The sequence below is a fragment of the Dreissena polymorpha genome, chromosome 3, assembly GCF_020536995.1.
Source record: "Dreissena polymorpha isolate Duluth1 chromosome 3, UMN_Dpol_1.0, whole genome shotgun sequence".
Lineage (NCBI taxonomy): Eukaryota > Metazoa > Mollusca > Bivalvia > Myida > Dreissenidae > Dreissena > Dreissena polymorpha.
The window spans coordinates 5,308,749-5,325,716 of NC_068357.1; the positions used below are offsets into that span (position 1 = coordinate 5,308,749).

Sequence of the window (16,968 nt, forward strand, 5' to 3'; positions counted from 1 at the left end):
TTTGTGATTTAAATTGAGATAGGTCCTTACACCTTTCAAAAGAAAAATAGATGAGCGGTCTGCACCCGCAAGGCGGTGCTCATGTTCACCTATTCAGGAGATTCTGAAGTAATGCATGTGTATGGACATGTGTTCATTTGGATGTTGCTTATATTTCTTTTTTTATTCAACAAATTGAACAAAATATGAATGAGATTAATTTTTACATTTGGCTTGTGTCCTTTGACCACTGATGATTCTTGTTGTCCTTTATTCAGTTACTGACAAGCACAGTACAAGAGGATGGCTATGAGTTGAGTCTGACTGTGACCTTTGCCCTGCGTGGAGGGAAGGACAAATTTGCGGGCAAGAAACTGGGCATTACCGGGGATTACCTCAGCTTCCATACAGAGCAGGACAACCAGACCACCTACAGATCGGACTCTGATGGTATGTATATGAGCATTGCTCAGATGGCCTGGGAAAACTGGGCCTAATGCATGTGCGCCAAGTGTTGTCCCAGACTTGCTCAGATGGCCTGGGAAAACTGGGCCTAATGCATGTGCGCAAAGTGTTGTCCCAGATTAGCCTGTGCACTTTGAAAAGTGATGACACTTTCCGCTTAGACTGTATTTTTGTTTACAAGGGACTGCATTTATACATTTTTATGCCCCCCAAACGAATGATCGGGGGTATAATGTTTTTGGCCTGTCGGTCTGTCATTGTATGTGTCTGTCTGTCTGTCATTGTATGTGTGTGTCTGTCCCAAAACTTTAACCTTGGTCATAACTTTTTCAATTTTGAAGATAGCAACTTGATATTTAGCATGCACGTGTATCTCATGAAGCTGCAAATTTTGCGTGGTGAAAAGTCAAGGCCATCCTTCAAGGTCAAAGGTCATTGTTTTCTAAAATAGCTGCCGTGCGGCTTCAAAGCAGCGCAGTAGGGGGCATTGTGTTTTATAAACACAGCTCTTGTTTTCCATGAAAACGGAAGATGTTGTCCCAGATTAGCCTGTGTGCACTGTGTGTCCAGTTTCTCCATAATGCGGTTCATATGTATAAGGCAATGTGGGGAAAGCAAGGCTTCAAGGGTTTGTCTTAAAGTGTCTGCACAGACCAGCCTGTGCTGTCTGCTCTCATAGGCTGCGCCTAACCAGCCTGTGCTGTCTGCTCTCATATGCTGCGCCTGACCTCTTTTGTGACATATGGAGGATTTCCTTTAAACAGACAAGATGCTAAAAGTGGAATTTTGTTTATAAACTATGATGTCAATGAACTAAGTCAGGTTTTCCAATAGCATGCCTTTTATCTGAGTTGTTAGTTTTACTGGTACTTATTTAATTATCTAACCAATTTTCCTGTGAGGTTTAGATGTTTTTGCATTAATGCTTTTTGTGCATGGGAATGTATTAAACATTGTAGACGTGGTTTGAAAAATGACAACTTTTGAGCCATATATCTTTTTGTAATTGCTTAAATATTTACAATAACCATAATTTGTGTGTATTTTGATAATATTTAATTGTACATTTTATTTGTCCTTGTGTATTTAACATAATATTTGCAACACATCCTCTTTCATTTTGTTTTAATAAAAAGGTGTTGTTGACATTTTTTGCAGACTTTGATGAAGTAATTGATGATGCCCCCAAGAAGTCAGAACGCAAAATTGTAAAGAAGAAAAAGCCAGTCAAGAAAGTGAATGTATGTATTGGCTATCTTTTGATCTAAATGTTTTGAGGACAAAATGCCTTAATTGAACTTGGAAATTTAGACACAGAATGTAGCTATTTTGGCATATTTTTAGCTCGACTATATATATATATATATATATATATATATATATATATAGCTATCCTACTCACCCCGGCGTCGGCATTACCGTTAGCGTTAGAATGTTGGAAGTTTTGCGTACCACCTCAAATATTTTCTATGTCTTGTGACATATTGCTTTTATATTTTGTGTACTTCTTAACCAACATGACCCCAATCTATAAACAAGAGCAGTAAACTGTATCAAGCATTTTGTAAGAAATGTGGCCCTTTTTTCACTTAGAATATGCATATTATTGATAAATCTATGTTAAAGTTTGCGTACCACCTCAAATATTTGTCCCTTTGACATATTGCTTTCATATTTTGCATACTTCTTTACCAACATGATCCCAATCTATAAACACAAGCAGACAACTGTATCAAGCATTTTGTAAGAATTATATGCTCTTTTTATACTTAGAAAATTGAAAATTTTGTTAAGTTTTGTGTTTAGGTTCACTTTATTCCTAAAGTATCAAAGCTATTGCTTTCATATTTGCAACACTTATTAACTATCGTAAGGGGATGGGCAGGCAAAGTTATGTAACTCTGACTGGCATTTTGACAGAATTATGGCCCCTTTTATACTAAGATAATTGAACATTTGGTTAAGTTTTGTGTTTTGGTCCATTTTACTCCTAAAGTATCATAGCTTTTGCTTTCAGACTTGGAAAACTCACTAACTATCATAAGGGGACTGTACAGGGCAAGTTGCATAACTCTGGTTTGCTTTTTAACGGTATTAGGGCTCTTTGTTGCCTTAGTAACTTTGAATATTTTGTCAAATTTTGTGTTTAGCTCCACTTTACTTCTAAAGTATCAAGGCTATTGCTTTCAAACTTCAAACACTTTCTTACTCTCATGAGGGAACTGTACCTGGTAAGTTGAATTTGACCTTGACCTTTGAATGACCTTGACTCTCAAGGTCAAATTAATAAATTTTGCTTAAATTGCCATAACTTCTTTATTTATGATCAGATTTGATTCATACTTTGAGAAAACAACACTTACCTAACATACCACAATGGACTTCACCGAAACAACCCCCTACACCCCATCCTGAATCTTCCCCCCCCCCTATCCCCATTTTTTTTTCTTTTTTGTTACTTTTTTGGAAGATCATCTAATAAATTTCCACACACCCACATTAATCTCCCTCTCCACCCCTCCTCCCACCCCCCATCCAAAAGATTTTTTTTAAACATGGTAAAAAAACACAAATATTTATTTATTTTATTTTTGAAGGACCATTCAACCATCCCACACAAGCTTTTGCTATCAAACTTGAAATAAAATATTATTAGTTTGTTTTATGTCTTAACAATTGTTCAATAGATTGTGGAAAATATACCTAAACTCAATATTGTCTATAAATTACAACTTCTTTAAAACATAAGCAATCAATATGTTTCAATTGTTGTCCTCTCCCACTTAGAATATGACTATATTACCTTGACCTTATTGAATATGAACAATTTCTCCATGATGGCTTACATTATACTGTCAAGCACTCGAAAAGTCGAGCGCGCTGTCTTCTGACAGCTCTTGACGTATTCCATCCCACGTCAACTGTCAGAATATTGACTATCAGGCATATTGATTAATACTTGCATATGTTATATATGAAGGACATAGAATCCCTTAAAACTTGTCATTTGTAAACTAAAAGAATCATAAAAGAAATCTCTTATAATTACAATTTAAAACAAAGTTTTCAGTTTTTTGACAACACAACTTGGAGTCAAATTTCACAGTTATTCATGCTGTAGGTTGCCATCCACACATAAGATCATTTTGTTCAGGACATGATTTATGTAAGAGCAAAGAGTTGCTGAAGATTTTTATAAATTTGAGGTCAGATGCTCAAATATAGGTAATCATATGAATGGAAGAATTGTTTGGTATAGCTTGAATCCGAAAGATTGCTCCATTCCGTGTCAGCGTCAGATTGGATATGATTTGGTTAAGCTGGATATAATGTGTCAATTCAGGTTTTTTCAATAAACTCTTTACATATCATACATAAAATTGACATCCTTTAATTGTACAGACTCTTTCAAACAATCTTCTCTTTCATTAATCATTTCTTTACTTCTAACTTTAAAGGAGAACTTTAAGTGTGTTTTTTTCTATGAAATATAAAAGAAGGAACTGAAAACATATTAAATAAAAAACAAGAATCTCATACTTTTAAGGCAGGATATTTTTAAATGCATATCTATAAAATTGTTTTACTGACTATTTGTGTTGTGTTGCCATAGAAACAAGACCAGCTGTTGTTAAAGGAGTTGGGACCAAACGGTGAGGGAGATGCCACAGAGATTCAGCACCTTCTAGATGAGGTAGGGGCTGAGTGAATGGACTGGTTGTTACCTGAAACTCATATTGGCTGGGTAGGGGCTGAGTGAATGGACTGGTTGTTACCTGAAACTCATATTGGCTGGGAAAGGGCTGAGTGAATGGACTGGTTGTTACCTGAAACTCATATTGGCTGGGTAGGGGCTGAGTGAATGGACTGGTTGTTACCTGAAACTCATATTGGCTGGGTAGGGGCTGAGTGAATGGACTGGTTGTTACCTGAAACTCATATTGGCTGGGAAGGGGCTGAGTGAATGGACTGGTTGTTACCTGAAACTCATATTGGCTGGGTAGGGGCTGAGTGAATGGACTGGTTGTTACCTGAAACTCATATTGGCTGGGTAGGGGCTGAGTGAATGGACTGGTTGTTACCTGAAACTCATATCGGCTGGGTAGGGGCTGAGTGAATGGACTGGTTGTTACCTGAAACTCATATTGGCTGGGTAGGGGCTGAGTGAATGGACTGGTTGTTACCTGAAACTCATATTGGCTGGGTAGGGGCTGAGTGAATGGACTGGTTGTTACCTGAAACTCATATTGGCTGTGCAAACATTAGCCTTGCTCTGCGAAAACAGGGCTTAATGCACAGGCATATACTGGACGGCGCCTTCCACATAGACTTGATTTTTGTTTAGAAGTTAATCTTCTTTATTTCATGAAAAATTTGAGAAAATAGGAAAGAATTGTCCCTGATAAGACTGCACAGGCTAACCTGAAAGGATACTTTGTGCACATGTGTTTAGCCACATTATCTCAGAGGGAGGTTCTCATAAGGGAGAGTTGTTGATTTCCGTTGATTATAGATGTATATTAATGACTTATCAAAGAAAATATAATTATGCTTGGAATATATATATATATATAATTTTATGCACTCTTTTTGTTTTCAGACATAAATTATCAATTTGCATCCTATTAAATGTTTCATTAAAGCACAGGAATGGATAATCTTTTTTTGTTGTGATAATTAGTATTCTCAAAACTGGCAAGAGATATAATTATACCTGAAAAAGTGTGTGTGTGTGTGTGCAGAAATGTATGTTAATTGTTTGTTTGTCTTAAGTTAAACAATATTTTAGTTTGCTGTGAGGAAACAGGGCTTTATAAATGTACATAAAGTGTCGTCCCAGCTTAGCCTGTAGATCTGCAATAGCTAATTAGGGACAAGAATTTCCTCTTGTATGGCATTTTGTTATAAAGGAAAGTCCCTTCTTATAGAAAAACTAGTTTAGGTGGAAAGTGTTGTCCCTGATTAGCCTGTGTAGACTGCCCAGAGTAATTTGGGACAACACTTAACAGAAATATATTAAGCACAGTTATCTCTGAGCAAGGCTGATATATTTTAACATGATTGCAACAAAGCCTTAAGTTAAAAGATATATTCTTGAGCCAGTTTTCTGGGCCAAAATCGCTTTCACGTTAACAGTGTGAACTGCTTGTTTAAATGTTGATATTCAAAACATGCAACAGGATCAGAATTAAATATTTTACAAAATTATGTGGTTCCACTCCCAGATAAACAAATCTTATATCTTATTAGTATACTAGTAGCAAAATTACAGAGCTTGGTCTTCTTTTAGGGCTCGGATCCAAATTGTGTGAACAAGAATGACATTCCTGTGTTGCACATTGCGGCCAAGAACAAGTGGGCGGAGGCCATAGGACTCCTAGTGGAGGCAGGGGCTGAGGTCAACAAAAAAGGACCTGCTATCATGTATGTGTGGGTTTGGCATGGTCGTGTGTTAGATTTGCAGGGTCATATCTGATAATTCCTGGGGGGTGCAAGGCTATTTGCCTGGAGGTTGCGGGGTCTTTTTAGCTCGGCTATTTTTGGAGAAAACCCGAGGTGGTGTCATAGCCAGCTCGTCTGCCGTCTGCATCATTGTAAAACCTTAACATTGGCTCTAAAATCAAAGTGCTTCCACATACAACTTTGAAACATCATATGTAGCTGCACCTTGATGAGTTCTACACGCCACACCCATTTTTGGGTCACTAGGTCAAAGGTCAAGGTCACTGTGACCTCTTATATAAAAAAATATAGAAATTCTGACAAGCTTTCATCTATCCGTAACTGTACCTGCAGCCAAACGTTTGCACCCGCAGTGCGATGCTCTTGTTTTATTTGCATATCAATTTACCTGTGGGATTTGAAAGGTTATTCGGCTGTGGTTTAGCATGGTAATTTTGCCTGGGGGATATTAGGGTTATTTGTCTTGGGTTTACAGGTTTCTTAGCCTTGGGTTTGCTGGGTTATTTGCCATGGGTTTGAAGGGTTATATGCCTTGGGTTTTCAGGGTTCTTTGCCTTAGGATTACAGGGTTATATGCCTTGGGTTATCTGGGTTATTTGCCTTGGGTTATCTGGGTTATTTGCCTTGGGTTTGAAGGGTTATTTGCCTTGGGTTTGAAGGGTTATTTGCCTTGGGTTTGAAGGGTTATTTGGCTTGGGTTTGCAAGGTTCTTTGTCTTGGGTTTACAGGGTTATTTGCTTTGCGTTTGCAGGGTTATTTGCCTTGGGTTTACAGGGTTCTTAGCCTGGGGTTTGCTGGGTTCTGTGCCTGGTATTTGCATTATTATTAATTTAATAAATAAAACATTCAACAATCTCCACTTGTTATTGAATGCTTAAATTAAAGGCTGCAATTTTCTTTAAAAAGAAAGTATTAATTAATTCTTTTTAACTACATAAATGGGACAATTTATACCGTTATAAAATCATAATATATAAACACCTACAATTCTTTTACCCTCTAAAAAAACCCATACCCTTCACATTCCATATTATGATAAGCCAAGAATTGAAAAGGAGGACATAAACACCTTACTTTGATTGAGTGAGCGCAATTCATTATTATTGTGACAAAATATTATAATGAAAATATTAAAACGAAAATCGATGACCCTATGTGTTTTAGCTTATTTAAGCTTCATATGCTGCTAGCATCCATTATTTGGCAATAAATTTGATATATTCCTTTGATATTTTTATAGGAGGTGATGTAACTTGATTTAACCCTTTCCCACTAAGATGCAAAGCGATTAGGGTTTTATGCTGTATTCTGCACATCAGTATCTTAGGGTTTGAAATGAAGCCTTTACAATGTGAATTTATTAAGAACAGTTTCAAATTTGATTTGATTTTCCAATGGACAATGAAAAGCATATCTTCGTGTTAAAGGGGTAAATACTGTTATAAAGTGCTGCTATACTTGTGCATGTTCCAGTAAAGGGAACACTGCCCTTCATGAAGCAGTCAGCGTGGGAGCAACAGGGGTCAAAGTGGTGGAGGCCTTGCTCATGTGAGTCAATACAGGTTGATGTGTGTGGAATGTTTAGTTTTGAAGATATTCTATAACATGCTGTTATGTGCTTAACTAATTTAAAACTAACAATTCTATTGCATGCAGCCCACTCAGGCCAATCAGAGACGATACTTTCCACCTTTATGTAAAATTGTGTTTAACCCTTAAAGCGCTGGAGCTGAATTTTAAAGGCCTTTGCAAACAGTTTGGATCCAGATGAGACGCCACAGAACGTGGCGTCTCATCTGGATCCAAACTGTTTGCTATTCTGATAGTATTCTTTGAAAAAAAATGAAGAAAATGCTTATTTTAGAAATTCAGCAGACGACATTTTAGCAGACGACAAATTTCCCAGCATGCAAAGGGTTAAAAGAAAGTCTCTTCTAAATGAAAATCCTTTATAGGCAGAAATAATTGCTCTCAGAAGCCTGTGCCAACTGCACAGGCTAATCATGTCTGACACTTTATGCAGATGAATTAAGTACTATGTTACGTGTGTGTGGCTCAGTAATATATTGCATAGTTATATTCAAAACTTATGTAATTATTTTACCATAACAATATGAACTTGCTTCATTTAGATCATATTAATTATTTTGAGGAAACTAGAACAATTAAATTTCCACACATTTCAATGAATGTTTTTTGTATATGTATTCTCAGTGCTGGTGCTGATCAAAAAGCTAAGAATGACAAAGGAGAGACGCCCTACGACATGGCTGTGAAGGGAGGCTACGAGAACCTTGTGAAGAAGTTTGCCTCAGCCCTAGGACAGTCACAGCTGGATAAACTGACGAGACCCACAAATAAGGGATATTAATGAGAAACTGTTGATCTGGTCTGGGTGTCTCATAAGTTCTGAAGTCCTTAAAGTCAGGATTCGCTCAAGCAGCTTCTGTGTTTTGGTATAAATAGGAAGTGTGAATAATGATATTGGAATATGATGATACTTTTTGAATGATGCATATTGATGAGAAAATTATTTTTTTGTCACAAGATTTATTTTTAAATAATGATCTTGATTGATGTTGTGTTAACCATAAGCCCAGTTTTTCTTACAAAATTTCTCCTATGAAGCACTTAGCTCAAACAGTGATACATCTCAAAAAATGTGTACACGTTTAATGTTTTGATTGCTTTTGTGGAAAATGTATTGACAATGCTATTTACAATTGAATAAACATTTAGATAAATAGACATGTGAACAGTTGACATTTTTAGTTCAGCTGAGCACTTGAGTGAATGTTGAGCTTTTGTGGTCACTGTTTGTCTATTGTTTGTTGCCTGCTGGGCATTGTAATAAATTATGTTTAAAAACTCTAGATGCCACATTTATTGCACAATCCTCATGAAATATTGTCCGATAATTTGTTTTAGAGATATTTCAGCCAAAATTGAAACTGGGACATGTGCTTCAAAAAAGAGGTCACTATGTTGAACTAATGAAAAGGCTTGTGAACAATCTAGAAATCTTCTTAAAACTTGGTAAGAATATTTGTTCTCATGGTATTTCTGCTGAGTTAAAAATGGTTCTTTTCCGTTGAATGACATTGCATCTTTGGGACAGGGCAGTTTTCCTTATATAACGATAGTGAATCTTTGTTAAAGTCAGCGTCCAATCTTCACGAACTTTATGCAGAACATTTGTTGTAATGATATCTCGGTGAGTTTGAAAATGGTTCCAGTTTTTTTTAACATGGCTGCTGGGAGGCAGAATAGTTTTCTTTATCTTGCTGTTATGAAACCTTGTGAACAGTCTTGAAGTTACATTTTGTGTCCAATCTTCATGAAACTTGTTCGGAACATATGTGCAAATGATATCTCAGTCTGCCTTGAAAGTACTTCTGTTCTGTTGGACAACATGGCTAAAAGGGGCATAGCAGTATGGCTTTTTGATAACCTGTCAATACTTTAGAAGTCACATATTTTTTGGTAATATGCATTCATTTTTTTTTCTAAATATTTGTTCTAATTATATCTTATCAAATTCAATATCAGAAGCCACATTAATTATACAAACATCACAAAATCTGCTAAGAATAGTAAAGTTCTCAGGTTAGCGACCTTGAGCCTTGGCCCTCTTGTTTTTAGAGTGTATGCTATCATTCAAATGTGGCTGTAGATATAGAATATCTTTGAAGGTTTTTATTACCAGTAGTTCGTGTTGTTTGATATTGACTTTTACTGCACTTTCAGGTGTATTGGTCTAACGATTTTATGCTATCAATGTAGAAATGTACATGTTCACATAAAAAACAATTGTAATTTTATATTGATGGAATATTCATGTATTTTATTATGTATTTCTTTCTTTCTAATTGTACACATTGTCAGATAACCAGCCTGTGAATACATTACCATGTATTTAAATGATCATATGTGTAGATTGTACATCCCTTAGTTGGTATGTGGAATGATGTTCTGTATGAGAGTTTCTATTTGTTAGGGTAGTTTTAAAAGTAATTGTACACTTGAAGTAGATACACTTTTTTATATTAAATTATTATGTTTACTTTAAGAAATGTTGGTATGAATATATTTGGATGGTTAATTCTGGGTGTATCTTCTTAGAACTGTGTTGGGTATTATGCAAAATGTTACCCAGGCACTATATACTGGTACATATTTTTTAGGATTTTTCTAGCCAATCTCATGGCCTGTATTCACCAAAAAATTCTTTGAGTAAAGTCTTAGAATATAAAATATTATTTTAATTGGAATATTCAAAAACTGCTTTAATTTTAATTCAAATTTGGTGGAAACCACCTCTATCAACATCATTCTTCAAGAAGAGAATTCTGTTAATGACATATCAAAATTGGAAGCAGGTGTATATTCAAACGCTGAAAGTAATTTTCTTGGTTGTATATTCTTTATTCCTTAGTCTAAGAATCGGTTGATGGATACAGGTGCTGCATAAATTTGCTTTTAGTTGCCTATAGTTGTTGTGCAGGCAGTAGTCGCACTGTCTGTGGTTGGGTGGGTTGGTGTTCATGTTGGTGATTTAGTTTTTGGTAGGGTCAGTCTGTCTAGAGGTAGTTTTCGCTCTGTATCCTAAGGCACATTGAATTCTAATAGTACTTCTGGACATGAAAGAATATGAATTTGTTTGAATACCATGCACTTCATGGACAGATTTTTGTATGTCACATCCTTTTTTAATTATTTCATTTTGATGTTTGCTGATGTTTTTGTGTTACACGCTATTTTCATTTTATTTGTAGAAAGCTGTTTATTTATTAATTGTTCTATATTTAAACATTTCTTTGTTTTTCATTACTTTATAAACAAGATTTTACTGAATGTTTATTTTAAGTAGTGACGTCATTTTCTTTTTATATTTAAAGTTATATACATACATTTGTACATTCCAAGCTTGGTCAATTTTATTTTCTATTTTTATTAAAGGATACGATATTTAAGTCAGATACATTTTTAGGGTTAACCATTTGCATTTATATCTGCATATCAATCACAAAGAAGTGATGAAATGAATAAATAACAAATATCACTCATCTGTGTATATGAATCCATTCTTTCAAATCGTTTTGTACTGGATTATAACATACAAACATATTCGAATATGAATGTGCATCATGTATTGTAAATATAGGATTAAATTATTTATGTAGAAATCTAGAAAAGTTGTTTGTTTTCTTCACAATTCAAAACTTTACTTATCTTTAACAATAATGTTTAACACCACAAGGAATCCAACCTTTTTGTGTTAAATATACACAAACACCGTAAGATGACAACATTTTTATTTCGTCTGACGAATTGCAAAATTACAAATGTATGTTTCTCGACTAAAATATTTGACATTCTAGAAGCCCGCATTTAATAACCGTAACTGCGAAATATTCCGATTTTCTTTGTATTCTTTAGGCACAAGAAAAGACTTTAAGTAAAACTTTAAGAGGGCAAACATTTCACAAACTTAAGTTAAATAACTAAACTATTCCTAAGGATTTGACAATTTATCATTTTATAATTTTAAACATGATTCCGAAGAAGAAAGATACACAACAACAACGGAAAAAAACGTTAGTTAATAGAAGCGCAATCACTCAAAGCACAGCATATACAATGTTGATCAATTATGCATTTTTAAAAGCAGCGGGTATTAGGAAACATTAAAAAAATAATCGAATCATTATATCCGGATGTAAATTATCTTTACGACGTTAATGGGGCGACATCAAGCAAAGTCTCAAACACGGTTTGCTTTATATCAAACAGTCAAACATGGTTTTCATGGGATTGGAATTTTTCCACTTATCTAAAATTTTGATGTTCGATATAATGAGAATCGATACATTTAAACTATATAAAACATAATCATAGAATTGTATTAAACAGAATGGCATAAAAAGCGACTCTTAACGAACTTGTTTGTGACGTAAAACAACATTAAAGTGACACTATTGATCTTCATAAATGAACTGGGATACATTAAACTAGGTCACAAATTAATTGACTGCTGAGTCCCTTTTTGAAAGAATTATAATAAGACTATTATCTTAAACAATAACTGTTACCAGCCTATTAGTATAATAAAGAGAAAACAACACAAACGAAATAAGCTAGGCATTCAAACATTCTTAATTTGCAAATGTTAACGATTGTCAGATAAATTATTAATATATAAGGTATTTTAAAGTATGGTGTTTAATAAATCCGCTCATTTCTTGTTTAACATGCTCAAAGAAACGATCTTCTCGTCCTTAATAAGGGTCATGGTAGCCAGTGATGGTGTGGCGAGTCCAAACTGTGGTTGTAGAGCATTCACAGCAGGTCCCCAGGCAGTAGAAGAAGAAGCGTCGGCAACAGTAGGTCCTGCAAACCGAGTGATACGTCCGTGTCCACCGATGACACGTGCTGTAGAGAGATCGCTTAGCAACACCAGCATCGGAAGACTCTGAAATTAGAAATATAACGTTTTAATGAATAAAATGTGTTCCATTGGTGTTAATGCAGAACAATGCACGTGAGCAACACAGTCACATCAAAGCGAGACATCACAGCGTATCCAGCTTTGAAGCTTTATCAAAATCATTTAAAACGTTAATATACGTTTTCTTGATGGTGAATTCATGACATTTTTGTTAAATTACATTCCGCTGGTACTTGCACATACCAAGTGATGCTTCAGACCCAACCGCCTGCTTATTGCAGTCCGTTGGCACCAAACTAAGCACCTCCCTCCCCTTGCAAAAAGCTGCAATATTGTCTGGAATCGTGTCGATATCTGCCACGGGTACTTCATCAAAACACGTGCCATTGTCGGAGATCTTGGAACATATTGAGGTTAGTTTTATGCTGATATATTTGTTGTTTACATTAAAAAAGAAATGCGTTTATTTCAAAACAAAAGCAAATGCTCGTTTATTGACGTGAATGTTATATACTCGTCTTGTTGCTTATATATTGCCAGCGTTGAAGGTGCAAGAAGAAATTTGATTTTTTCTTTATTTGTATTTAACCAGTTCAGGGGCAGGGCAGTCAGAAAGAGAAACAGGAAAAAGCACTTGTTTGTATGTTTACATACTAATTCCGAGACAAGCATACGTGTGATTCAGTAGTGTGTTTACCTTACTCATAAGGCACTTGTTTCTATCTGTCGGTTTCTGAACTTCGAAGCCCTGAAAAGGGAATACAATATTGAAATAAAAAATAAATTACTTATCATTAAATGCATGTGTTTATTACGATAATATGTAACGACAAACAACATCATATCTGTTATAAGCTGATAACTGTCAATGAAAAACATGTTGTTAATCAAATTGTTACGACACTTATTCACGCGTTACGTTCAAATAAAACATGTGATTCAAAATACATTGATATAAAAAATAAAGCACATCTCTCATGAGTATTCAACACAACTGAGAGGTACTTGTATATTTATCAAATGTACCTCGTCGGCAAAAACTTCAATGGTGGCAAGCAGTTTTCCATTTGGTGCCACGACTTTAATCTGTTTCTCGTTTCCAATATCTGTTGACGTCGTGGTAAAATCGTCTGGCACGTCAGAAGCCTTAAATATAGGTATTTAAGACAGCTTTTTTCAAATGTAACATCGTTAATGTATTATGAATATGCATGGTGACCAAATGTATATTGCAAAAATATGTGAATATATCAAGTCTGTATAGTTTGTATACTTCTAAGCGACGGTACATTCCAAATGATAATGGAATGTGAAATACATGATTATGTGTTGTTTAATTATAATTAAAAGTACATGTACAAACATCGTATATAAATCTTAAGGTTAAGTTATTTGAAGAATGTTATGCAGACTTAAACACATCTTTAATACATTTGATCTGCTTATTAAACATTTCGTGTGTTTTCGACTATATGAACAGTTTAAGAAGTAAACATTTTAAGGGCCTTTTCACAGATTTTGGCATGTTTTGAAGTTTGTCATTGTTGTTTTAAGTTAATAAATGTAAAAATCGGAACTTAAGAGTTCAATTATTAAACACACAATCAATTAAAGAAAGACAAAAGTATGCAACATCTGGGCTCGAACCACTGACCCTTGGAGTAAAAGTAAAAACTTTTCAAATTTTACTATCAATTCGCGTTTGAAACGCTAAATAATTGTCAGGTTGTTAAATCGTCAATAGATGCATATAATGGTGATTTTAGAGCAGGGTTAATGTTAAGTATTATTGTTTCCTTGCAAAATAACATTTCTAGAACAAAAATGTGCAAACCTGAAACTTTTTTTTCAATTTTGTCAATTTATTTAAACGTGGAAAGGCCGATTTAGTATCATTATTAAGTTTGCTCAAAGCATTTACTTTATTCTATTTGCCAAGGAGGAATTTTTTTCCGATTAAGTAACTGTGTGTGTGTGTGCCTGCGCGGTTGCGTGTGTGTGTGCGTGTGTGTGTGTTGTTACTGAAAGATTTCCAATTGACGTTGGTGGGGTCAAGTGTTGTAGGAGAAGGCAGAGTACCCGGAGGAAACACCACCTGTCCGGTATTTTTACCACCAATCGGACCCATATTCTTCCGGGAACGTAGATTTTACCCGGGTCGCGCAGGTGAAAAGTGCGTGTATCAACCACTACACTAACCGGATAGTCCACTGTAACTGTGAGAGTTAATCAATTTTAAAATTAAAAACACTCACCTGATTGGTTAGTTGGCATGTCACATGACTGAGTGCAAGACACAGCGCCAAAATTGCATTCATGTACGGATCCATGATTCAGCAATCTAGATGATATAGACAAGCATTAAAATCCCAATCGCAACGTACAAACCTTATTTGGACACATTAAACAAATATTTAATTCATCAATCATGATGATAATTTTAAATAACATATTTAATCTAAAAATATATATTTAACAAATGGTAAAAACAGCTGTAAAATTGAATACCGTATGTTGACACATAGTTAAAGTACTTACACCTTTAAAAGTGTTTGCTATGTTTATACAAATAACGTTTCAATTTAAGTATTTTACTTGTTTATGTTTTTATATTATTAACGTAATTGTATATTATGTGCTTCAATTTTAAAATCTATTTATAAAAGTATTATTTTTTGCCATTTGATCTTTTTCAAATTATGCAAAAGAGAAATACGAAGTGGTTCGGTTTGGACCATACACGATAACTCATCTGTTTTCAGGTCGACGTAACTATTTGCCTGTTATACATTCACCCGTTGCTATATCTATATTACGCATGTGCGTTAACAGTTGTATTGCAACTTACAATTGTCATACACCCAAAACCAAAAAACATCGAGCAGGTTTGAATATTCTGTGTTCAGTCATGAACGGTTTTATAATGATAATTTAAACATCTATATCCCTAAAGGGATATATCGATGTTATTCTTCCAGCAACATAAACATGTATTGAAACATTGCATATTTCCAAGAATATACCCCTAGTAACACTATTATATTGATAAACTCTTGTAAAAATATAAACAATCGACATTGAAGTCATACCTACGAAAATATGCGGCTTTCATGAAATTTTACCACATAACAGTCCATTCTATACATAGATGGTGACGTCACTACGTTATTGTCAGTAAGACCGGTGTGTACACAATGCATAACAGTCCGTTATCGATTTTGCGCATGCATAGCGACACGGTATTAACAATTCATGCATAATGATTCTGATTTTGGCGCAATAGTGTCTCAGGTGACAACGATTTATTTTTACGAAAATAACTATTTAATAAAGTGGTTTAAAATTGAAAGAAATCATGCAAATTTATATACATAATTTAAAAAGACAACTTTATTTGTTTTCATAGCATACAGATTTAACCGTTAATTTCCCCCTGAAAGCTTTTAAGCTTACATTTGTTTATCTAAATTATTTTAGGAAAAGATACACTAACTCCAAAATAGTTCTACCGTACCGTTTTATTAACTCTTAACATTACGATATATATTGCAGCGTTATAAACTGCTTACAATCTTTATTAACGGTGTAGAGAACATTTGTACATTTAAACAGAAGTCTAAAAATGTACATTATAAAAGTCATACCTCAAAAATCTGATGTAAAATGCAGAGCGTCTATTCAGTAAGTAGTCTGTTCCTCAGGGATTCCTTCCTTTTGAACCAATGCAGCTTTATTCGTAAATATCGAGACAGTCGCGCCATTTTTATACACTTTTTTAAAGACAGACCTAGCCAATCGGATCCGTCCAGGAAGAAAATGACGTGTTTTTTTGGGGTCTAAACAAAGAATGGCCATATAAATGCCTTTATTTAACGTTCCAAAAAAGTAAGTGTCATTATACTATGCCGAGTCGATTCGTCCAATCAACATCGTCTGTTATTTGAATTGTAACAATAGGAATTCATTTCTTCCTGTTCTGTTTTTAAATTTTAATAAAACCCAAACATGTGACTTGCGTGTTTATTTTTAGTTTTTAAGGATTGTGCGTCAGGCCCGTATACATGCTTTTGCATGCCAAGGAACTTGCCACGGCGGACATTTGAGAAGGCTTGTTTTAACCTCAATTGTAAGTCGATGTTTGATTATATCAAGCGCAGTTTAAGCGGCACATGCTATTACAGCACACAATCACGTTTAATTGGCAGTCTCTTGCACGTCGGCTACATTCCGTTTACCTCTGTATTGGGCTGACAAGTGTTTTCATGCAATCGATGTGGTTCCACCCGATCATAACATTTAAAGAACACATTATTTTTCAATGATACTTCCTGTCATCGTGGCCTGTGAAGTATATCACTCAGGAGGGATATATCATAAGTAAATTGGAGTGTGGTGTCAATTAAATTTATTTATTTGGCTCCAAATGTCGTGGTGCTTGATTTGTCCTGTATTGTGTGGACGCGTTTTTACGTGCCTTAAATAAAAGACTAGCGGATGTCATGAAGTATGTTCGCCAAAAAAAGTTATTGGAGTTTCATTTGTTTTCTGTATAAATACAACCCGCACTATTCGCGTTTTTTGTGTGAAGCGTCCAACCAACTAAGCTAGCTGGT

The 16,968-nt window shown here is 34.9% G+C and overlaps 2 protein-coding genes across 3 annotated transcripts in view; one reads left to right on the top strand and one right to left on the bottom strand.

The window, feature by feature from the left end:
* LOC127872869 (double zinc ribbon and ankyrin repeat-containing protein 1-like) overlaps positions 1-11,093 on the top strand; it is a 45,551-nt gene extending 34,458 nt beyond the window's left edge. The window contains exons 15-20 of the mRNA XM_052416329.1: positions 258-429; positions 1,603-1,685; positions 4,058-4,138; positions 5,735-5,868; positions 7,381-7,455; positions 8,122-11,093. Coding sequence (XP_052272289.1) covers positions 258-429; positions 1,603-1,685; positions 4,058-4,138; positions 5,735-5,868; positions 7,381-7,455; positions 8,122-8,278 — 702 coding nt within the window. The 3' untranslated portion in view covers positions 8,279-11,093. The remainder of the gene's footprint in view (positions 1-257; positions 430-1,602; positions 1,686-4,057; positions 4,139-5,734; positions 5,869-7,380; positions 7,456-8,121) is intronic.
* Positions 11,094-11,205: 112 nt separating this feature from the next.
* Positions 11,206-16,114, bottom strand: LOC127872870 (uncharacterized). 2 transcript variants are annotated; one of them, XM_052416330.1, is made up of 6 exons: positions 16,000-16,114; positions 14,611-14,696; positions 13,382-13,501; positions 13,053-13,103; positions 12,599-12,752; positions 11,206-12,379 (listed from the first exon to the last, which is right to left on the bottom strand). In XM_052416330.1, exons 2-6 carry the CDS (start codon positions 14,683-14,685, stop codon positions 12,186-12,188), a joined length of 594 nt encoding a protein of 197 aa, XP_052272290.1. In that variant the 5' UTR covers positions 14,686-14,696; positions 16,000-16,114; the 3' UTR covers positions 11,206-12,185. The 2 variants fall into 2 exon arrangements, with proteins under 2 accessions (XP_052272290.1, XP_052272291.1); XM_052416331.1 differs by lacking the exon at positions 16,000-16,114 and adding an exon at positions 15,445-15,514.
* Between the last annotated feature and the right edge of the window lie 854 nt (positions 16,115-16,968).